This window comes from Choloepus didactylus, chromosome 17 (genome assembly GCF_015220235.1).
Source record: "Choloepus didactylus isolate mChoDid1 chromosome 17, mChoDid1.pri, whole genome shotgun sequence".
Taxonomy (NCBI): Eukaryota; Metazoa; Chordata; class Mammalia; order Pilosa; family Megalonychidae; genus Choloepus; species Choloepus didactylus.
The window spans coordinates 33,825,039-33,850,165 of NC_051323.1; the positions used below are offsets into that span (position 1 = coordinate 33,825,039).

Here is a 25,127-nt window from a genome sequence, read left to right on the forward strand (position 1 = left end):
TAATAATTATAGGTTCTGGGGACTGGGATGTGGGTGTAACCATTCAGCCCACTACAGACAGGGTAGAGGTGTTTAGATATAGAGATATTTAGGAGTATAGAATTGACAGTTTTTTTTTTTTTTTGCCTGATTAAAAGTGGAAGTTAAGGGGGAAAAAGTAGCAAAGGATGCTTTTCAAGTTCACTAATCTAGGGGAAAGATGATGGATGGAGAAGTTAAAAGGAGATTGTTTTAAGACATATTGGATGTGAAATATCAAGAAGTGTTATTTAGTAGGTAGTAGAGTATTGGCCTGAAACTTCAGTGTGAGACATGGAGTGTTAAGGTAGGTATGGGATTTGGGGCCATGAAAATGATAGACTTTCCCAGTGCCTGCATGTGAGGGGTGAAAAGGTCAGTGACAGAACCTTGAGACATACCACTGCTTAAAGAACTGATAAATAAAGAGGAACTTAGAAGATCAAGGATTGACTAGAAAAATGAGAGAAACATTTGAAAAGTAGTGTCTCTGAAGCCAAATGAAGAGAGAGTTTTAATGTTAACAGAGGAATCAAGTTGAGTTTTTTAATGCATAGGTTTGGTACAGTGGCAGAGCCAGATTGTGTTGGATTTTGAAGTGGGTAGTAAAAATGGAAATAGTATAAACTTTGAAGAGCAGGAGTGGCCACAGTGGGGCCTGGGGTCAAGAAAGAGTTAAAAACAGAGACACTGAGTTTTCTTTTTTTTAAACTTTTTATTTTGAAATAATTTCAAACTTACAAGACAGTTGCAAAAATAATACAGACCCCAGATGGAGAACTCCAACACACCCCCAGGCACCAGATACCCAAATTTTAACAGTTGTACCTTTGCCATATCATTCTGTCTTCTTTCAATCTATCTATGTATTTATCTGTCATCTATCTATTTATCATCATTTTCTGAACATTTGAGAACAGGTCGCACACAATATAGTCCTTGAACACATAATACTTCCATGTACATTTCCTACGAATAAAAATATTCACTTACATAATCACCTTAAGTGCAGTTATAAAGTTTACAGTCTGTATTCCAGTTTCTTCTTATGCAGCAATGATGTCTTTTTTTTTTTTTGCATATTTTCTGATTTATTAATCATTTGTTTCCTGCTCTATGTTGCTTTTTTAAATTCAATTTTATTGAGATATATTCACATACCACACAGTCATCCCCGGTGTACAATCAGTTGTTCACAGCACCATTATATAGTTGTGCATTCATCACCCCATTCAATTTTTGAACATTTTCATTACCACACACAAAAAAGAATGAGAATAAAAGTTAAAGTGGAAAAGAACACCCAGAACATCCCACCCTCCTACCCCCATTATTGATTTACTTTTTGTCTTCATTTTTCTATTCATCTGTCCATACGCTGTATAAAGGAAGTGGGAGCCACAAAGTTTTCATAATCACACAGTCACACAGTGTAAGCTATATAGTTATACAGTTGTCTTCAAGAATCAAGGCTACTGGGTTGCAGTTAAACAGTTTTAGGTATTTTCCTTCTAGCTATTCCAATACCCTAACAACTAAAAAGGGATATCTATATAATGCATAAGAGTAACCTTCAAAATGACCTCTCGACTCTACTTGAGATCTCTCAGCCACTGAAACTTTACTTTGTTAAATTTTGCTTCCCCACTTTGGTCCAGGAAGGTGTTTTCAATTCCTCAATGCTAGGGCCAAGGTCATCACCACGAGTCATGTCCCTCATTGCCAGGGAGTTCCACATCCCTGGGAGTCACATCCCACATATGGGGAAGGCAGTGAGTTTACCTGCGCAATTGGCTTAGAGAGAGAGAGGCCACGTCTGAGCAATGAAAGAGGTTCTCTGAGGGTGACTCTCAGGTACCATTTTAAGTAGGTTTAGCCTCTCCCTTGTAGTAACAGACTTCATAAGGGCAAGCCCCAAGGTCTAGGGCTCGGCCTTCCAACTTGGTAGTCCCCAGTGCTTGTGAGAATATCATTAATTCCCCAGGTGGGAAAACTTAATATTTCCACACCTTCCCACAGTCCCTCAAGGGGGCTTTGCAAGTACATCTTCATTCTCTGCCAGACTTGTTCTGGGATGTACTGGGACTTCACACTAACCTGCACAAACCAACCAGACCCCACTCCCCAAACAATGCTCTGTATGATTATGTTGTTTGAGAAAACTGACTATACAAGTCAAATTATATCATGTGTTACAAAAAACATAGGTCTTGCACCTAATAAACATCTTTCTTTGGTCCCACACGGAAGCTGAAGCTTCAGAAACGCCATCAATATTTTCCTTTACCCTTCAGTCTGATTTACGTTAGTCCTAACCAAGTCCATTTTGTTCATATCACTAAGTGAAGTCTGATCTCTTTTTTCAGACCCTTTAACATTTGCTTTATGGGGTAATGCTAACATTCATAGCTGCCAGACTCTGGCTCTGAGTCTCAGGTATGACCCAGATACCCAAAGTTCCAGGGACTGAGTAGGTTATACACAAACAGCTCAGCAACTCAGAGTTTAGAAATAACCATTACAGCTCAGGGATAGATGTAACTGCTGTAAGCGCTTATAGTCTAGGAACCTTTACAATAAGCCTTCCCCTGATAACCTGTGCTCTCAGACTCAATTCTCAGAGTTTGCACATTATATTTAGTCCAAATTAGTGAAGCATTATAATAGTTTTGTTTTCATTTCTGTTTTATTTCACTCAACATACTGTCCTCAGTGTCCATTTACCTCACACCTTCACTCCTTCTTGTAGCAGTTCGGTATTCCATTCACAGATTGCCATTCCATTCATCTGTCAATGTGCCATTCCATTCATCTGTTGATGTACCCTTAGGTTCACCTCCATCCATTGCAAATCATGAATACTGATACCATAAACCCCACTGTGAAAATGTCCCTCTTTTCAGTTCTTCCAAGTATAAACACAGTAACTACATTGCAGGACCATATGGCAACCCCATGCTTAGCTTCCTGTGGAACCATCACACATGACACTGTTTTTAAAGATGAGTGATATTTGAGCAATTAATTTGTTAAGGAGAAAAAACTAGCAAAAAAAAAAAGTTAAAGATACTACAATAAAGGGATAATTAATGAACTGAAGTAACTCAGTTGGTGGCAAGAGACAGAAAGCACATTTGGAGAGGGGGTTAGCCATCAACAGTTGAATGAGCTACTTTTCCACTAAGGAAAGAGATGGAGATGGGCACGGGAGATAGCCAACTGGGACTGGAGGAAGTAGTGATGGTTTGAAAAGCCCATAGTGGGAAAAACTCATAGAGGGGTTTCCTACTCCTTGGTAAGTAAAAGTAATTCTAAGAAGAGTTATTTACCTGGCAGTGTTGATCTGAGGTAATGAGTAGATGGCTGAACATTTACTTATCACTACTTAAGCAATTAAAAGTATGTATCCCGTTTAGTTACGTTATATTGCTATATATGATTTTTCAAATACACATTTCATATATTGTGATCAAAACTGTTGGTTTTATTTAACTTAGCTTTGGAGGAGAATAAAAACATAATGCTTTGGATATGCTAAAGTTAAAAAAAGATGTACTTTATACATGTCATTTACAGATTGTAGTTATTTATATTTTGTAATAAAATTAGTACCGACAGTTTGAAGACAAGATTTTCAACAGGATCAGTGGTAAAAATTTTAACTTGTCAGAATTATGTTTATGTCATTCCTTTATATGTACATTCATGTTTGTGTTAGCATCCAAATAAGTTTTTTGCCTTTAAATTCTGAACAGTCAACAAACAATTTTGTCCCATTAAAATTTTAGATTACTGTGTAGTTGGCAGCTGAGAACAATACTTAATGGATACGATCAAATAATACAACAGGTAAGTCTTTTAAAAGAGATAAAGATGGGCTTGGGGGATGGCTTATGTTTTAAGTGAGGGTAAGAAATTACTAAATTTCCTCTTCTTTAAGAATGTCATGACAAACTGATTTTAATAATTGCTGAATTTTGTAGGTCTCATCATTACCCGTCAAATATTTTAAGCATCCGTTTATTATATAAAATGTTTTCTATCTTAGAATCCTCAAACAGATCTCCAGGCACCATTTGTGTTGAAATTGATTTCCATCCTTGGGTCTTAGTTTCTTTACACACATTCACCGTTATCTACATCCATCACTTCCTGAGTGATTTATTTACTGAGATTGAATAGTGATAATGGGAAAAAGCCCCTGGACCCGTTTAAGAGTTTAGGATATCCATGGCAAAAGTGGGATTGTAGCTCTGGATTGTCAACAGGAAAGATGTGGTGGAAGTCACTTAGATTCATGTGTATTTGCATAGTGACAGTAGATGTAAAGGCAGCGTAAGTGAGATATATAGACAGGACTAATTTCGTTATTTTTAACGTTTAGGCTCCTCTACCTGAAAATTACCTTTACAGATTATAGAAACTTCAGAATATCACTATTACTGAAACAACCAAAAATAATACAATACCTCTTGTGAAAGATAAATGTTATAGAATTGCATTTCTTTTGTGCTTTAGTCATTTGCGTCTTTTTGCCGATTTCCAGTATTTTCTCTCTCTTTGAGTCGGTTTTTATCTATGATAACTGACAATGATACTCACTCTCCCATAAAGCATTACTGAGCCACAAAGAAATATGAGAGGTAAACTATTAGATTTGTAGAGTGTATGCTGTCATGGCTGGCAGTATAATTATAGGAGTTTTTAAAGGGGATGTTTAAATTATTCCTTTCTGTCTTATCCCTGTATCTTGTGAGTGACTATTTATATTGTATACTAAACTTTAAGAAATGAATGTATTCAGGTATTTAAGTAGCCTGGGGGAAAAAAAAACTTGTCAAAAGGGCTGTATATAATGGTAAGATCTATAACTGTTTTCTCCTTCAACTCACCAAGAGAATTCCTAGAAAAAGTTCCATTTATCTGTTTATCTCTCCATCCATCTTGACTCTAATTGGTCTGGAAAAACCCAGAATTAGTTTGAGTCTTTGTTTTATTCCAAAGTCCTAGTGAATGTTGCTATTCTTTGCTACGTTTATTTTTTATTTTAGTAAATATAGTACGGGGGTCAGCATACCTTTTCTTATTGGACAGATTAGTAATTTTGTCAGGCTTTGTGGGCCTTAAGGTCTCTGCTGCAGCTGCTCAACACTGACTGCCATTGTAGTGTGAAAGCAGTCATAGACAATACATAAAGGAATGGGCGTAGCCATGTTCCAGTAAAACTTTCTTTACAAAAACAGATGCTGGGCTGGATTTGGCCTTTTGGACTGTGGTTTGCTGACCCTTGATAGTCTATTAAGTGAACTGAGGGGAAATATACTGTATAGTAGAAGAAAAAGTTGAAGATATGTTCTATAAACATGTGCCCATCAAAACTGTGTAAAGATGTGAACCATATGTCTTCGTGGATTTCTGAAATATCTTAGGTTCTTATTTTTCTCATCTAAAAAGAGTGTTCTAATTGACACATTGGCTTTGTTCAGAGCTGGTGAGATATTGGTGTAATGCATGACTAAAAATGCAATGTTTGATTGCAAGCAGAAAAATGATGTTGAGTTCTAGCTAAGAAAAAGAACTGTAAAACTCAATTTTCATTGCTTTCTTTTATTCTATAGTTATTTTAAGGATGAAGGATTTCAAGGAAAGGAAACCACAATTCTTAAATATTCTTTCTATTTTAGAAAGGATTCCTTTTTTGCCATTTTATTATAACAATTTTTACTTTATTGAAAGATGAACTCTTTTTTAACTAATGTGAATAATTTTGAAAAGACAAAAATAACAACAGTAGGTAGACTTTAAGGTAGGGAAAAGAATCAAAATAGACCTGTATTGTTGATTAATAATTGTCCCTTCACTTTGTAAGTACATTTTAATTTGCCTGATTTTTAAATCTTCTTTTAAAATCTTCTTGTTTATATACTCTCATTACTCATATACTACTTTTTAAAGTATTTTTATTTGTTTATTTTTATAATGTGGTTTGCTAGGTTTGCTAAACTTTGGCAGTAAACAATGCTGAGGAAACAGAAGCGTGAGATTTCATGTGGCATTCTTACACAGTTCAATATATCTCATCAAAATAGATTTGAGGGCTGTAATTAACTCCTTCAAAATGAAATTAGTAAGACTAATAGGAATGATGAGCAATACTTCAATTCTTACACTTTTTGTAGATATAACTAATAATTTTTTTCACATTCACATGGACCTGTATTTTATTTCAGTTTCAATGAATAGAATATTCATTGAACAACCAAAATTAATTGAAAATGTTGTTTTCATCTAGAGATTGCAGCACTCTCCTGATCTAATGAGCTTTATGATGGAATTGAAGATGGTTTTGGTAAGAAGGTTTCTTCTGAGGCTATATTCTAAGTAGTGATTGTTTCTGTAGTTCCTTTTAACACTAACATGTTTTGAGTTTAAAACCTCAACTCCCACTCAGTTAATGTTTTATTTTATTTTGTGCATAAATGTGGAAGGTACTTTGCTTGAACTGTAAAAGAAACAACTGTGTATAGGAAAGTTTGACTGTGTCATAAACTGGTATACTTGACACTAGGGTTGGGTAGGTGGTGAAGAAATAAAATGTACTACTGACCTATTAAAGAACTGAGATCTAAGGAGAGATTGGATAGTCACACTTAAAGATATAATAAGATGCGTAAATAATTTTATATACAGTTGCAGATTTCTGTAAAACTTGTTAGGCTTCATTACATGCATACAGTTATATATAGGAGATTATTATTCAATTAATCAATTATGCGTAATGACTGGCTATTTAGTTTCATTCACCTGTGGACATTCTATTCTTTAAAAAATACACACATGCACAAACCTTTTTATTATTTAAGTTTTCAGCATAAAAGAAGAGGGAAGAATATAGTGAATACCATGGGCCTATGACCTAACTTCAGCATTTTGCCAATCTAATTTCTTCCCCACTTTTTTTAGGGAAAAAGACTAGAGTATTTTGAAGGAAATCTTGGACATTATATCCTTTCCTCCATTAATATTTCAGTGTATATCTCTAATGGCCAAATGCTTTTTTTCAGTCTTTAAATACATTATTACCTCAACAAAATTAACGTTAATTCTTTAGAGCTGCTTTGTTTGAATCAGTATCCAAACAAGGTTCCCACATTATATTTGGTTGCTGTATCTCGTTTTAAATTTATAGCAGAACTTCCTCTTCATCCCACATTTTTTTTTCATGCCATCTACTTGTTGAATAAACCAGGTTACGTATCCTATAACATTTTCCACTTTTTAGATTTCATTTATTGTGTCTTCATGATGTCTTTTAACATGTTCTTCTACTTAAATTATTTCTTATAATTGGTAGTTAGATCTAGAGGTCTCAACAGATGCAGGTTCATTTGTTCTGGTAAGGATACTTGTTGCTCTGTTTTCCCTATTTATTGCATCAGGAGGCACATGTTGTCTCTTTTAGTAAAGTTAAGATTGTATACATAGGCATAGATACATCTGATATAAAGTTCCCCATCAATTTATCACCTATTGCCTTTCGCATCTAGTGATGATCGTTGCTTATGTTCACTATTTCATTAGGAATTACTAAATAGTGATTTAAAAAATTGTTTCATTTCTTCTGCATTCATTAGCAGTAAAGAAAAACTTTCCCTCATCAGTTATTTGGTTAATTTGAGGTACAGTTCAAACTGGAGAGATAGGATAAATAAAAATAGCAATAGTAATATTGCTAATAAGAACTGAAAGCAGTTTGATATTTCTTTGTGATTCTGTTTGAGACCTTTTATTCTTAGCAGCAGCTACCATCTATTGAGAACTTAGTTGCTAGATTTTACTGAGTCCTTTATTTAATCCTCATAGTAACCCTCTGAAGTAGGGCCTTGATGAAATTTCTGGAATCATAATAAAGACATTAAACTTTTTAAAGTTTAATTTCTAATTATGAATTTATAAACCCTACCAAATAAGGACTCTCAAAATTGATTACAAATTTTGTCAAAGGTCTAAAAAAGATGAGGTGATGAAATGAAGCATATTTCGGTTTACATTTCCTTGACATTGGAAACAAGTTTGGAAAATGTCTTTCATCTTTTAATTGTAATTTCATTAAGCTATACAAATGTGAGGACCAAGGGAATTGGAGGAAAACTATGTATGTTATGTGCCATTAAGTTCTCATACTAAACTAACTTGATTTGGTTGCAAGTCATAGCTCTATTTGTCATTTAATTTTGAAGGAACACTTATTAGTTGAAAAGTAAAATAAAATGTTGAGATTGGTCTTTGATTCACAGTATTTTATTTAGTACATTTGTTATCACATTTTTGAGTAAGAACTTGAGTAAGAACTTGATTTAACTTTCTTCTGAAAATATGGACAGAGTTGGTGATTTTATTGCTCATTTAAAACAAGAGTACTTAAAAAATACAAGAATTATTAGTTTATTTTGTTGTGTTATGTTGTTAATATAATTGCCAATGAAGGTATTGAGAATGATGCCCAAATTAAATCAGTAGTGATTTTACTGATTTAGGAGATTTTATATATCTCCCTGAGAATTTCTGGGTAATTACTAAGCATATAGTAGGAGTTCAATAAATATTTAATAAATGAAAAATTATCTATAATTTTGTATATCTTCCTGGGAATTTCTGGGTAATTACTAGGCATATAGTAGGAGTTCAGTAAATATTTAATAAATGAAAAATTTATCTAAATTTCAAAGAACCTTTTGAGATAGGATATTTTATCCCTTATTTAGTGCTTAACCACTGAGGGCCTAAGGCTTCAAAACAAGGAAATGTTAAAGACATGATTTAAAACCTCTGTGAAGCCTGTGCTCTTTTTCCTATGTGCTTTTGCCTCCTTAAGCTCCAGGAAGAAAGTTGCTTTTCTGCCTTTGTCCTTTTTCCTGTTGTGGTTCTGGAGTAGGAGTAACTTGTCTGAACCAAGAGAGATGGCAGAGTTCACAAATGTCATAAACATTTTTGTTATTATTCATATTTGTTTTTACTTTCAATATTTATGATAGCAGTAATTAATATTTTTGAGTAAAAACAAAAATTTCAAAGGAAATACTTGTCTGTATAAATACAGGAAATATATTGGCTCACTTTATTTAATAATGAATAAAGGGTAATCTTAAGAGTAAGACTTTATCTTTATGGACCATCAGGCTAGTTTTAGATACTGTTAGGTATTTTATAAAAGTTATAAAAAAGGTGGTATACTCCTTCCCTTCTAGGAACTTACATTCTAATTAAAATCCATATTGGCCTTCTGGGCTTTATGAATCTCCTTTCATAGTTTTTTTATTCTGAAGCGGATTCAGAACTAGCTGACAATAGTTTCAGTTAATGATCTTGGTTTTGAAATGCTGTCTTGTAAAACTGATCTTTCTAGTATCACCTCCATTTAATAGTATCCTATCCTTGTTAAAAAAAAAGTGTATAACAACCACTAATAGATTAAACATATATTTAAAGGAATAAAAATTTTAAACCTTTTGTTAGAGTTATATTTACTAGAAATGTTTATGATTTTTAAACTTGTTCCCATTTGCTTTTGTTATCTATTATGGCTAATTGCTCTTGATTTTATTTCTTTACTTTTAAATAATCCCTTTTGATAATCCAGACCATATGAACATCTAAGTAATTTGTAGACATATACATTTTTACTTTTCAAATGACACATTTGTCTAAGTTAGCAACTGCATAGCAATTGGTAATTTTCAGCCTCAATAATTCTTGTGGTGCCTGTATTGCTTTTAAAAAATGTAAATTTTGGTTTTGGTTTAGAGAACATAAATCGTCTTAGAAAAATCATAGGTTGGCCTACCAGGGAGAGTAATCATGATCTAGCCAGCTGGATGGCGAAATACATGGACTTACCTAATTGAGGAGTAATACAGAATGTAGAGGCTTATCAGAGAAGTATTTATTCTGATAAATAGGGGGTTTTGTTTGTAAGGATGGCATAAAATTGTGTAACTCTAGACAATGTACTTTGAGTGAAGCTTTCTCTTTAAAGGCGTGTGTTTCTTTGTATGAACATCATATCCACACTAATAGAAGTTAATAGAAAGAGGCCTTGAGGATGTTATTTTTTTGTTTTGTTTACCTTTTTTTCATTTCTGGTAGGCAAAATAGTCTAGGAGAATGTTAAAATCTTAAGTTCATTTCATGATATAATAACTGACAATTTGCATAACCTTCATATCTCTTTTTCATGAGAAGGGGAATGAGTCAGCTATATTTTCTTAAAAAGTAATGGGGACTTTAGTTAGGCATAAGGAACATTATAAAACTGTATTTTGTAATTACATACTGACAGTTCATTGTCTGGCATTCCACAGCTGATTCAAGTTCTTTGTTTTAAACAGGAAGCTGCTTTAAAGAATAAACAAGAGCTATATGTACCACCTCCTCCACCCCAGTTCTACTCATGCCTTATTGAAGAGATAGGAGCTCTTGGTTGGGATAAGTATGTTTATTTAAAAATAAGTTTTAGAAATGCCTTTATTTTACACATTCAATGTAATATACTTCCAGTTTCAGCATTTATTTTATACCTGTGTTTGGTAAAAAGTGTTTCTTGTAATTAGGTTATCTGATGCTTGTTGTGGTTATGAATTAGAAATATCATCCCTAAATGAATGAATAACTAAACTATGAAAAGAGGGATATCATCATTTAAAAAATTGGCCTACAAGGTAAAATCCTAAATATAATTTTGGAAAATATAACATTTTTTATATACACAGAAAAATATTAGCACAATAAATATTTTCACTGAACATTTAACATTATTCTAAATGTTACTAAATTATCCATGTTTCAAAAGTAATACTTAGAAACTTATTGAAAGAGAGTGAAACAATTGTAGTATTTTTGGTATATGTATAGTTATTTTTTGGTTATTATGCAATTCTTCCTTTCTAAATTTAAATATATATTGCATTTTAAGTGGTTGCATAATTTGACTAGCAAATATTAGTAACAGGTTGGAGGAATCATGTAGCTTTCTTTGGAAAGAATGGTACATAAAGAAACTTTAGTAGATGGGTAAGAAATTCAGTAGATGGGTATGCAGGTTGTTAAAATTTCATCCGTATAGCTCCTGGAAAAGTCTGGTGGTTTGGTTGAGCTTTAGTTGCCAAGTTTAGTTCCCATCTTAGTGTGATTACTTTGAAAAAACAGTTATTACTAGGTTTATCATAAAGTTTCTCCTTTGAACTAAAGTAGCAATAAAAAAAAAGCCAATTTAGTTCTTATCACTTCTTAAGCGCTATCAATAGTATTTTAGTATTCATTTGTTTCAGGCTAGATTGCTCTATAACTAAGATAAATCAAAGGCTGACTTTTAGTTACTATGTGGAAAGAGTGTAGAATTTATCCTACCACTGTTTTCCTGAATGTGTTTACAACATTTTAAAATTTCATTTGTGTGTCACTTTTTAGCTATGTTCCCTGAGTTGGTCTTTTGAGAACTAACCTAAAAAGAACCGGAAAATCAAATAGCCATTTAAAAGAAATAAAGGCACGTATCTCAAATGCAGGGTGTATATTCTTTAATGTATTTTGCAGCATTTCCTGAATTGCTGAATAAAAAGTAGAGTAGGGACATAAACATATTTTAGAATCCCCACTTATAGTTCTATGTAAGTTTGCTTCTAGAAGTGATAAAAATGCACTGTGGCTGTTAGAGGAAGTAACAGGTTTCGCTTCTTTCTCTCCTTTATGTTGCTTTGTAGAATAATTCCTGCTGTTATCCACAGATCTATTTTGTCTCTCATCACTGCCCAACTTGAACTAGTGGGCCATACTGCTTTTGATGCACCTCTGTGCAGAAGTGGGACGGCTATTCTTCCAGACACATACCTTGGGTAGACTTTAATTTTTTATAAGAACACCTTAACCTTACTGTTTTCCTGGTTAATAGTCAAAGCATGTTAATCTGTATTTAAGAACTCAAGAGTATTTATATTCTGGGTTCTTGCTAACGAATATACCTTCAAATTTCAACTGTTAAAACCTTACAAAAATCTTGATTGCAAGTAATAATATTTCAATTGGGGACTTCCTAAAGTCTGTGTAATTTAATTATTGTATGTGTTTTCTTAATTTTACCCTTGAATCATAGGACTGCATTATTTTGGTCTCTTATGATAGCTCCTGTGGATTCTGTGTCACTGACTTGTATAAAGGGATGCTGTAAGGAAGAGCCTTATGAAATGCCTTAGAATTTTATGTTTAGGAAGTCTTCCATTTTATGATACAGCATTGCCCTTAATGAGGAAGCATGAAATAAGTTTTCTCCCATTTCGTATGTTAGAAAAGCTGTGCTTCTCTTGAGCAATCACTTTTTTAATTTAATGGCTATTGTGATTGTTATAATTGAATAAGCTGTCTTTGACTTGACTTCTAGGAAACTTGGTGCCAAATATTTGGCCCAGAGATTAGACCCATACAGATATAGAACTCACATTTTGGTATGCTAATCTTATCCTGGCTTTACTTTGGTTGATAATCTTATGTTTTATGTTTTGTTTTATTTTGTAAACTGCCCTAATTCTATATATCCTTTATCAAATGTGTGGTGTTAAAACAGATGAAATTGTCTCTGCTTTCTCAGTCTCATGCAGCCTGGCTTTCATTTTGAATCCTAGCTGAAGTAATGTTCCTGAGGATTACCCTTTATGTCCTTTTGATAAGCTCTGTGGTCTTTCTTCTTGACCTTTCTTAATTTTTTGTTTTATGGAAGACTCTGTATAGTTTGTTGTTACTTTTTCCTTAAATATTTAGAAGAATTCATAAGTGTTGCCATCAGGGCTTAGAAGGTGTTTTTCTTTACTCTTCTTTTTTTTAAATAATGCTTTTCTTAACAGTTTGAATTTCTTGAATAGATATCACTATTAAGATTCTGTTTTCTCTTGTTTCAGGTTTGAGAAGATATACTTTTTGTTGAGCCAGTTAATAAATTTGAGAAAAACATTGTTTATAATGTCCTAAATTTTTTTTTTTTTAGCACTTACCTGGACTTATTTTATTTTCATAAAATTGTTAAAAAATTAGGTTGAGATTTACCTCCTAGGGTTAATATGAGGACTGAACCAAATGACATTTATGGAAGTGCTTAGCAGATCCCACACTCAATAAACACTAAACATTCTTTTCTAATATGATTAATGTGAACACATTACGAATAAGGTCCTTGTATGATTTCTCTCATATCCATTTTAATGTTTGATATGATGTTGCAGTATACTCATTCCTTTCAGAACACATTTGTTCTTTTCCCTTCCGCTATCCTGCAGACAAACAGAAAGGGTACCCTAATTGAGCTGTACTGTCAGGGTATTTGTCCATATTCGTTCCTAGTTAAAAATGTGTGTGTACACACATCAGTTGTACAGTAGTGCTTACCATACACCAATGAACAGCAGCAGAATGGAGCTCTTAATAGAACAAAACTACAGTTGAAACAAACATCCCTTCTATTTTTTTAAACTGGCAGGAAAAAAACTGCATAGAATTGTGATGTGACAGTCCATCTCAATTAAAATAGTTTGACTTCCTGTATCATCAATTTACTGATCAGGGCCCAGCAGAAATAAGCATTTATATGTTATACTTTTATTAATATCAGTTAAAAATATTTTTGTATTTCCATTGTGTGTTTGTGTACCTATGGCTTATTTAGTAGTATCACTTAATTTCCGAACAGCTAGGGATTTTATGAAAATTTATGTTGAGGCCTTAATGTCATGGACTTAGTCATTCTTGGATATAGAGTAGTGGAATAGGAGATGATTTTGATTCGTTTTTCAGATGCTTAAATGTTACCTTAGGTGTTAGAGGATGGTTAAGAATGTAGGAAGGGGAACTGGTTAGGCAAGGGAAGAGGAAGAGTTTTTCTGGTTTTATTTCTGTTACATTGATTTTCTTAATTTGAACCAGTTTTCTGAGTGGATCTGACAAAGCTGGGAGAACTCCAGTAGTGAAAATCAGTTGAATCATTGAGGATGCAAATGTGAGATTTTTGAATCATTCATTTTTTTTTTTTTTTTTTCACGCAACTAATATTTTTTGAGTGCCTATAATGTAAGGTCCTGGGGATACAGTGACAGCAAAACTTAAGATTCCTCGTGGAACTTACTTCTAGTGGAAGAGTCAGAATTTAAGTAGATTGTCACAGTAATACTTAATTATAACTGTGGTAAGTGCAATAGAATATAATTATAGGATTCCTTGAGAGCCGTTAGCAGCAAAATGAATAGAAATAATTTAAGTATATAAAATATTTAATGAAATAAATTTTTTTAGAAATAAATAGAAAGTATTGACTTTTCCTTTGCATTATATCCATTGTTCTGATGTGGGAGAAAACTTGCATGTTTGATGAAAACCAAAAGTAAAGATATGAGTGCCTCCCCCAGAGCACTCTTCACATTATAGTCATGTCTCTGCCCTGGACTAGGCCCTTTATGCACAGGGTCTGCCATTTATGAAGTGTCTGTTATGTGCCATTGACTGTGCTAGCCACTTTGTGTAATTCTTATTAAATCCTCTGAATAAATTTCAAGATACATATTTTTATTCCCAAGTTTATGTATAAAACCATATATATATATATATAAACAAGGGTGGCTGCATACCACTACTCTGACATTATGTGGGAATGATACTCTTTGGAGTTGTGTTAGGGATGACTCTTATATGGAACCTTTAATAAAATTCCACCAAGTACTTGGAGATAATCACATACTCAAGATGAAACCTAGTGAAAGCTATTTCATCATGGATGAAACTGGCCATTTGCAAAAGTAATCTATCCTTGAAAACAGTTTTGAAATCTATTGTTTAGATTTGTCAACAATCCTAGTTTGATTATAGTAACTAGGGTGGATGATTGACTTAGAATATAGGTGCTATTAATCATTTTATAGTCTTAAATAAAGAATGTATCAGTAGAAGAGAAGTTGTCTGCATGGATTGTATGAAAAGAAGAGTGAAAGAAAATGATTTTGTGAGTAATTATCAAATACTGCCTGGTGAAATAAGAAAATCACTTGTCAATTTTATTTTTGTGAATTAATTTTTAAATCAGATCTAGAAGAACACTGGCAAACTGATAAAGTTGGGTTTCAGGACCTGCAGAGCTAAAGGTGTGATGTGAACTGTTCTGTTCCCATATTAGAATTCTTACCTTTTGAGATTCAGCCTTGAGCAGCCAGTTAAAATATCTTTGAAAATGACACACATCATTATATGCATGACAGATTGATTTAAATGGATTTTTAGATCTTCATGATTTCTAGACCAGGTCAATATGTCTAAATTCTCCTTACACTCTTAATAATAATCTTACAGATTTGTAATTGCAATAGTAAAATCTGTTAATAAAAGAAAAAGCTTTCTTTTAGGTCACGCAGACCTTACTGTGTTTTTTAATTGCAAACTTGACATGTCCAGTCTACTGTATAAGATCAGGCACTATAAGAATTGTTAGAAAAGAAAGATAAATATTTAAAATATGATTGAATATCTGTTTTTCCTTTATCCACATACCTTTTTTCATAAAGTGGCAATGAGAATTTGTAGCTTACCATAACTTTGATTGTTTTTGTAGTAGTTTCTGTACTTATTTCAGCTTCCATAAAAACATTTTAAAACAACAACTCCTCTAAAAGGTAATGTGAAGATGTTATTACAGTTCCAGGTTACTTTGTTATGCTGAATCACAAAGGTGAATGATGCAGAAATGTTTTGATGGGTTTCTGTTAACTTCTGCTTGTGTTGTTTTACAGTATGCCCCATCAAAACAATAAGAATTAAACAGAGTTGTTGGTATTTAGTGGGATTTTCTGTTTGGTTTTACGAATGTCCTGGAGTAAAAACTATAGGTAGGCTGATCATACATCACAGTTTACCTAGGATAATCCAAATTTATGCTTTTTTCCTAGCGCCTTTCAGTCTCAGGAGTGTCTCAGATTGGATGAAATGCATGATCACCTTTTCTATAGGAGATGCAGGCTCATGTGGGCAGATGTATTCGTGTTGGATTGTAATTCTTTGAGAAGCGACCCATCCAGCTGTAGGTGATAATTCAGATTAGATAATTTCCATGGAGGTGTGGCCATGCCCATTCAGCGTGGGTCTTGACTAGTTTACTAGAGTACTATATAAGCTCAGACAGAAGGAATGAGCTTGCTACAGCCAAGAGGGACATTTTGAAGAATGCACAGGAGCTGAGAGAGGAGCTGCAGTTTACAGAGACATTTTTGAGACAGCGTTTGAAAGCAGACTTGCTCTGGAGAAGCTGAGAGAGGACAAATGCCCCGAGAGCAACTGAGAGTGACATTTTGGAAAGAAGCTGTAGCCTAGAGAGGAATGTCCTGGGAGAAAGCCATTTTGAGTCCAGAACTCCAGAGCGACACCAGCCACGTGCCTTCCCAGCTAACAGAGGTTTTCTGGATGCCATTGGCCATCCTCCAGTGAAGGCACCCTATTATTGATGCCTTACCTTGGACACTTTATGGCCTTAAGACTGAAACTGTATAACCAAATAAACCTCCTTTATAAAAGCCAATCCATTTCTGGTGTTTTGCTTAATGGCAGCATTAGCAAACTGAATACCTAGCACATAGTAGGTAAGGTGGTTGAGTTACTGGTTCATCCAGCAATGTCAGACTATAAGTTTTGTAACACTTAGTGTTATGGTTTAACTGTAACCAATAATGATGATTTTTATAGTATAATACATATAGGAACATAGATATTAACTATGGTTTTCATTCTAAATTATCTTTGTAAATATAAACATTTTAAGTGCTTAATAGCCACATGTGGCTAGTGGCGACTGTATTGGAAGGTGCAGATATGAAATACCTCCATCATTGCAGAACATTCTGTTGGTCAGTGTTGCACTAGAGTATGATTCTTGTCTTCGCGATCTTTGCTAGCTCATACTGGCTTGTCCAAGTTCTTGTCGACAGGAAAAGAAAGTGAAAAAGACTGGGGCGGGAGGTGCAGGGTGGGGGTGGAGGGGAAGGCAAACGGCTTTGTTATAAAAATGATCCAAAGATGCACGTATCACTTCTGCCCACATCTCATTGGCCAAAATCTAGTGATATGATGACACTTTATTGCAAGGACTGCTGAGAGGAGTTGCTAGCTGGGTGGAATTGCACCCTTAATGCTAAAAGGAAGATGAGAATGAATACTAGAGGGCAATTGGTGATCTAGGTAAAATATACTTAGGATGTTAATAAGATTTCTCTCCATTCCCCACACACAGTAGCAAGGAGTCAACATGGGTAAAATGTTTTTTAATTTTACCCATGGGAAAAATTAGATTACGCTGGGAATAATCTAAAATTATAGTTTTTTTGTATTTTTACTGTGCTATTTGAAATAGTTCTTAAAGTTTAGCAAAATTACCTAATGCCCCGTTTTGACTGAAAGGCCATACTTGGAGCATGACTCTGCTTTTCTCTTATCTGTTACCTCTGTATCCTAAACTTTGTGGAATGATGATAAACTGTGTGTTTGCAAACAAAAGACTGCAGCAAATGTTTATTTCTGTCATATCCTTAAATTATGATTTTGAACGTTTTGACTACGAAGTGTGAGAATTACTGGTTGGGGATTTTTCCCTTTTTTCTCCTTGTCTCTTGTGTGAGTAGTCTCTCTCTTTGTAAGTATATATTCAACTTGGTTGAATAAAAAATATTTAGGGTTTATAAAAGCAACAGTCTTTTCCCCCTTTATTTCCTGTCCCCCGTCATATTCTTTGAGACATACACTTTGAGATGTTCATGTTTACAACTTCCCTAATTATAGATATTATGCCTATATTCAATATTTCTTGATTTCTCAATTTTAGGAATTATTTGCTGATTAGTTACTGTAATAGAAAAGGATTTAGTTTATTTATCCCATCTTTGCTATCCCTTCAATTATTCTTTTATTCTTCTATTAGTTAGCTTTAATATTTCTTAAACCTCTTTGTTGTCCATCCGATTAAAAATGGTATTTCTAGACTGAACTTAGCAATTACAGATTTTAGTGTTTTCATTCACCTTCCTACCTCTCAATTTTTGACATCTCCTCTTGCTTTTATATTGTAATGGTCAAATATATTTACATTAGTTTCTGTAATATAATTAAGTCTTCTGTGCTTTGTGTTTAGTTGGATTCTAAAAATTGTCAATTAGTAAACAGTTTATATTTTTAATGACTATATAAATATTTTTCACTGATAAGTTAATGGGAAAGCAATTATAATTTTTTTTTAACAACTTTATTTAAGATTTAGTTTAAAATTGCCTCTTCACTTTTTGGTTTCTTGCATTTTCTGTTTTTTTTTTTTTTCTTCAACTCTCTTAATTTCCATCAGTGTATCAATCATACTCTATTCTCCAGACTTTGTTTTGGCAGCCACCTCCCTTTTGGTCCCCTTTTTTTCTCTCTAATCTGTTTCATCAGCCAATGTTCTAACCACTTTCCATCTTCATGAAATTTGCTGAAAATTTTCTTTAGTTGATGCTGTTCTTTCTTGTCCTTGTGTGGGTTTAAACCTTTTAAAAATGTCTTTATTATTATTTTTTTACCAAGAAAGGATATGAATGCATGTGCTCTGCTCAACATCTTGAATCTGAAGTGTGGATGTTTTCAAAGAGTCAAATGTCCATCAGTCTGAACCTTAGAATCATAAACTGATAAAATGTGTGCTAAAGAATAATGTTCTAATTTTTTGGCGGGGGAAGGGGGATGAGATATTTACAGATATGCTAAAAGAAAATAAAGATTTTAAATGTGCATAAGCATTGAATTTTTTTATATAAATAAATATTTTTCTAGAATAATTTTACTTTTGCTTTCTAAGACCCAAGACTTTTTATAGGTTATGATAAAATTTTCATCAATTGATACAGATTTTGTTTTTGTTTTTGTTATGATGTGGATTGTTTTGTTTTACCTTTTATTCCATTATTGGCTATGTGTATCATTTTCAGGTTTAGATCAGTTTTTAATTACAGTGTTCCACAGTTTCATTGCCCAGCATTTCTTATGAAGCATTTTGCCATTATACCTGACCAGTGAGTAAAGTGGTTATAGTGATGCTAAAAATAATATTTCTTGGGTTAGGAGGCTTATGTTAGTTCTTAAATCTAATGGGTCTGACCATGAGTTTGGATGATAAGCTGTGTGATACTTTTAGACTACTTTTTATCTTTACAGGAGAATGGTGGTGTAAAAATGTCAAATATCCACATGCCCAGTTCACTAGTAAATATACTGCTGAATTTGAACCTCTTTGGCAGTAGCTTATGCTGCTCAATGGACCATATTTTTACACAATGATATATTTCAAAGGATATTGGTTTCCATTCTAGAAAATTCATAATTTAGAACAACTTAGAGCCAGAAGAACTGTCCTTATGCAATATGTTTAAAATGTTAGTCATCTTGAATACATGCCCATGGTAAGCGTCAGAAGCTATATGTTGTGTGCAATGTGTGTGTGTGTGTGTGTGTGTGTGTGTGTGTGTGTGTGTGTGTGTGTGTATATATGTAGTTTGGAGCTTAGGTTGTACCTGAGCATTTTCATTAGAGGATCAGTTTGGGTATGTGAACTCATATCAGCTAGATTTTTGTACAGTAACATTATTGATAATAAATAAGTTCATTGAGAAAAACAAAGGAAGCATAAAATAAGTCTCATACTGTATGAAACTACAGAAATGGATTTAAGAGTTTGACAGGAAGTTTAATGTGTACGTAAGTAGAAGCTGACAGGAACATGCTGTGTGTGCCAAAGGTTCCAGTGATGGAAAACCGAAACATAGTGCTCACTGACCACAGCATGAGCCTTGACACACATTGTAAATAATCCAGAGATCTATGACTGCATTAAGCACTAGGCTGGTGTATTAACGGCAGTAAATCCATAGCAGCAGAAATGGCTGGCATGCAGAAACTCCTCTGATTAGTTTTGTAATAGATTAATAGAAATATAGCAAATATTTTCATTCAAATCCTACTGTCTTCCACCTCCTCACCCCCATTCCCCGTGTGATAATTTTTTGTTCTCTTCCACTCACCAGACTTGTATATGTGGATCCTTGCTTTAGCACCATTAAGTTAAAAGCTGAAGATGCTTCTGGTAGAGAGCATCTAATCAATCTCAAGTTGAAAGCAAAGGTATGTGCTTTGTTAAACCATTATTGTGGTCAGGAAATACTCTGTGAAATGAACTCTGTGAATGGTATCAATGCAAAGAAATGTTAGTTGCTTTTAAAAATACATGTGTGATGCTTGTAAAAATTGATTTTGGAAACCCTAAAAAAATGTATTTGCCGGGTTGCCAAAAACCTAGATATAATTTCATGTCACTATTTTAATCCAAATTTGATCAAAATATAGATTTCATAATGAAAAAATAGGACAGATAAGATTTGGCAGCCTCAAAGTACCATAAGGTCATTTTTGTTATATGCTATGTAGAAAAAAATTGAAAGCTTCTACTATCAAACATAGTTCTGCTGAGGAAAAGTTTTTTGCCTACAACTCTTCCTGAGAATTACCCTTGTTGTTCTTATCTCTCATGCCCTCCTCCTGCCACTCCCACATGCACACTTTTTGTTCTTTGCTTGTTTTGGCTGAAGTGTGTGGATTTGTGTTTTTAACAATGGGAAGGTCATGCCTCCATTATAAAGAGCCCTTACATCTTAGTGAGCTAGAGCTACCCATAAATTTTATGGGGACGAAACATGGCTGTTTTGTCATATTTTTTATCCTAGATTGTGAATTTTGTGTAATAAGTAGAATAAGCAAGATCAGCATATTAATCATTTACTTCGGAGTCACTAGGGAAACATTAGAATTTGAAGAAATCCAGGACATCCAACTTTTTTTTTATTGTTTCTAGGAGTCATCAATCAACTATGTTTCAGAAGATTGTAGTGATGAAACGATCAATTGTGTTTGTCCTTTTTAAAAATGTGCCTGGCATTTAAGCTTTCCACGAGAGAAAATTAATATATAAAGCTGTACTGGGTGACACAGAGAAGTTGATATCTTATAGTGCCTCTGTGTCAGACAAGTTGAGAAATGACTCATTCTTTCTCTCTCTCTCACAGAATTTTTAGGTATAATTTTAAGAACCATAATTGATAAATGAAATAAAAATTAGTTGTTTAGAAATCTTCTTTTAAAATGAATTACATGATTATTTTTATTAAAATGAAAATATTTTTATTTTCCTTTTTAGTTTTTAAAAGTATACTTTTTTTAGTTTGAAGAGAAATCTACCTTTATCCTCCCAAAAGGTCATATACTGCCAGTGGCAAGGGTTCTGTCATTTCCTTCAAATCTCTAATTGTTTATATTTTGTACACTGAAAAAAGTTATTTGCTGCTATGAAGACCAAAATGAAAGCTTTTAAATACATCCTGATCCTGTGTTTTTTTTGTTTGTTCCGTTTTGTTTTTTTAAATAGCCTTGTTCTTGCAACCTCTTCAGTGTATTAAGAAGATAATGTTTTATGTCTGTACTGCTTTTTACTACACTAGCAGCATGTTCTTATTAATTAGGTTAATTTACATCTTTTATTGGTAGTATTGAGAGTGAATATGGAGCCACTAGTATGGTCTGTCTGCTTTTTTTCTGATATTTTTTCAAGGTAGATAAGGTGACATTCTTAATTTTTTTTGGAGAATATTTTCAAGTGTCAGGTTTTGCAACATAGCTCTGAAGCACTATTATGGAGTCCCTGGCAAGAGAGAAGAAAATGCTCTATTCAAGTTGGGAAGGTATTAGGGAAAAAATTCTTTTTGAGAAAGAAAAAAATTTAGGATTGAACTGAGTGAATCTGATGTTGGTAAGCAGGATGACTACTTATAATCTTTAATTATACATTTAGTCTTTTATAGACACCAAAGTTGTGTTTAAGATGTGGTAATTTCTTTTTAAGGAATATTTGCCCTTGGATTGTCAGTTAAAAGCAGTGACAGTTAAAACAGTGTATGCTAAGAGTACATAATTCAAAAATCTCAATCCATATTAAGTTTTAAAGGGAAAGCTGATTTTTAAAAGAATAAACCCTAAAAAGGGCTTATATTTGTAAACACACAGACCTTTCTTTTGATATTCTTTTTATATATAGCTCAAGAAATGCATTTGTTTTATTTTTATTCTGAAAAAAACATACTCTCCCAATTCAGCTACTCCTTCTCACATTCCTTAAAAACCCACAAAGAAAACAATAACGATTTAGACTAAACATCCTCTAATAAAAATAAATATATAAATAAAAAAGAAACGTAATAAGGCAAACAGTTAAATTTTGTGGCTTTTTTTATAGGTGTATTTTTATGCAATACTTAATTAAAAAACGTCCTGAATTCTGTGAGATGGAATTATTATCTTTTCTTTAGGAATGAATTAGCCCAGGGCATCCTCAAGTTTGGCCAAGATCAGAACTACCTGAAAAGCAAATCACAGGGCCCTCTGTTTCTGATAGCTGTTTTTGTAATCAGCTACAGTTTTATATATTCATTCAGGGGACAACCTTACTTAAATGGTCCAATTACAGAATAGGTTAAAATTTTCTTAAGAACAACATATTATACAGTCTAAAAAATTTTATGTATAACAAAAATATATACTTAGTATTATGTAATAATGTTTATGTAATTGTGTTTTTAATGCTATAATACAATTAATTGTATATAGTTCTTGATTGGATTGCTTCAAATGAAATTTGGAGAACTATCTTTTTAATTAAAAATAAATACTGTGCTTATTTTTCAATTAAGATTTCTGTATGTGGAGCTTTTTTTTACCATTTGTTAGGCTTCTAAAGTAAAAATTTTGGCAGTTACTGGTGGTTTTGTATATACCTATACAACTTGTTGAAAACTCTTAATTTTGGTGAAAGTATTTTATAACATTATATTTAGTTATCTATCTTGTAGTTCAGGGAAATGTCTGAAAATTATTCTGAAGGATGCTACTTCATATTTCAATAATTTCTGTACACTTATGCAAAATTTACCATATTAACAAAATTGATCCTACATGTGAATATAATTAACTCATACCGTATATTCATTTAACATATAATAGATAAGCATTAAAGCCACCCACAAATAGTTATTTCAGATTTATTATATACATATTCATATATATGCATAATTGCACATATATTAAATATGTTTGAAAGATGTCACCATCACAGAAATTATGTAGTGGACTCATGTATGTGGGATCATATTATTTTCATTATAATCTGCTTTTTTGTTTAATTAATCACGGACCTCTTTGCATGTCTGTGCATACGTATCATTTACTGTACTGAGTCCTACACAAATGAAAAATCCTTATTCTCTTTTAACATAATGAGCTGTGCATGCAATTAAATATTTCCAAGGCCACAGGTACTGTGCTTGGCATACCTACTCCAAATACAGTAAACATTTCATTAACTACATACTCTATTTTGATTGATGATTCATTTATGTTAGAGAATTGATATTATCAATGTCAGTGGGAGATAAATAGCAGCAGCTCAAAGTGAACTAAATTTTTTATTTTTCACCTATGGAGGCTTCAGTTATGCATTATTATTTTTATAGAATCCTAACATTTTAGGGGGAAAGAGATTTTACAATACTTTTAGTTGAGTTTCTTCATTTATACATAATGAAACAGCCAGAGAAGTTAAATGACTTGTCCAGTATCACAGAAGTTAGTTAACAGAGCTAGAACTAGAGAAAGCCTAGGTATTTGCCTGCATTTACTTTGAGGTAATCATATTGTCTAGAAAAATGGCATACAGATTGTTTTTCCAGTGATTACAGCAGCTATATTCTGAAGTACTTTGTCTGATATTTTGAATTGTCTGAAACAGAGCTCTTTCCCTTAATCTCACTCTGACCTCCCTCCCTCTCTCCCTCCCATCCTATTTGTGTTTTCTAGAATTAGGACATAATAATATTTATATGATTTCTTGTATATTTGCCTTTGAGTCATCAGTTCTACATAGCAAGTTATTGTTAGTTAAATGTATATTGATAATAAGTTTCTTTTTAGCCAAGCAGTCATTATAGCTAAATGTTTATTCTTTTAAAATCATTGACTGACTTCAAATGGGTTGACGATTGTTAAATACTTTAGGGATAAGTTTTTGTCCTCTATCGCTTACCTAGAGAAGTATTGAAAAATAGGAGGCTGAAAAAAGTGAAAATCTAAAACTTATTTTAAACATTTTGCCAAATGAGAGAAAGGACTTTTTCTAACTTAATTTTCTTTCAATGAATTTTTGCTTTGTAATGTGAGAAAAAGAGTATTTTTAAATTACATGTTCTTGGAAGAATCTCAGAAATGGATTTTAAGGAAATAATCTGGTACAATTTTCTAATAAGAAAATTGATTTTAAGAAAAACCACCTTTTGTCTTTGTTAACTTAGAAACAGTCTTTCCTCATGACTGTGTTAGACATTTAACTTTTTAGAAAGACCTCTTTTTCATATTACCAATTGACTGTTTACCAACCTTGAAAAGGTGTTTAATTGAAAGTATTTTTAACTTACTTTTGCATTCCCTTAATAAGCCAGAGAACATTTAATTGTTTCTTTTTATTTATCTTGGTAAAAGAAATTGCTTTAATATGAAGAATCTTTTTTTAAAAATTGATTCTTGTGTATTTTTTGATTATTTTAACAGATGCTGCCTGTTTAATTGGTGGCTGAGGTTATTTGACATTAGTTTAGAACTAGAAGGAACTTTAAAATACCGCTAACCTGACCTGTTACTATCAAGATTAAGAAACTGAGATCCAGAAATGGTTTACCCCTCAAATCACAGCATTAGCATCTGACCTGACATTTCATTCATTGTTGTTCACTTAACACTGCCTGCTTTGCCATCCCGAAATCACTGTTTTATACCTCTAAGAATAGGTTGAGTATTAATTAGCTCTCAGCATCACTGTAATAATAGACTCAAAAATATATGTTATACATTTTTATAATATTTTTGAATATGTTCAGTTTTCTAAAATACTTCATGTGAAATTGTCACATAGAGGCAAAAAT

General features: G+C 32.9%; 1 protein-coding gene across 3 annotated transcripts in view; it reads left to right on the forward strand.

Annotated features, from left to right (window-relative positions):
* The window catches only part of FANCL (FA complementation group L), a 67,602-nt gene that overhangs the window by 13,110 nt on the left and 29,365 nt on the right, over positions 1 to 25,127 (forward strand). The window contains exons 3-6 of one of the 3 annotated variants that reach the window (XM_037807132.1): positions 3,807 to 3,867; positions 6,311 to 6,367; positions 10,407 to 10,507; positions 20,136 to 20,232. In XM_037807132.1, the coding sequence (XP_037663060.1) occupies positions 3,807 to 3,867; positions 6,311 to 6,367; positions 10,407 to 10,507; positions 20,136 to 20,232 (316 nt within the window). The remainder of the gene's footprint in view (positions 1 to 3,806; positions 3,868 to 6,310; positions 6,368 to 10,406; positions 10,508 to 20,135; positions 20,233 to 25,127) is intronic. The other 2 variants (XM_037807133.1, XM_037807134.1) reach the window with 2 other exon arrangements.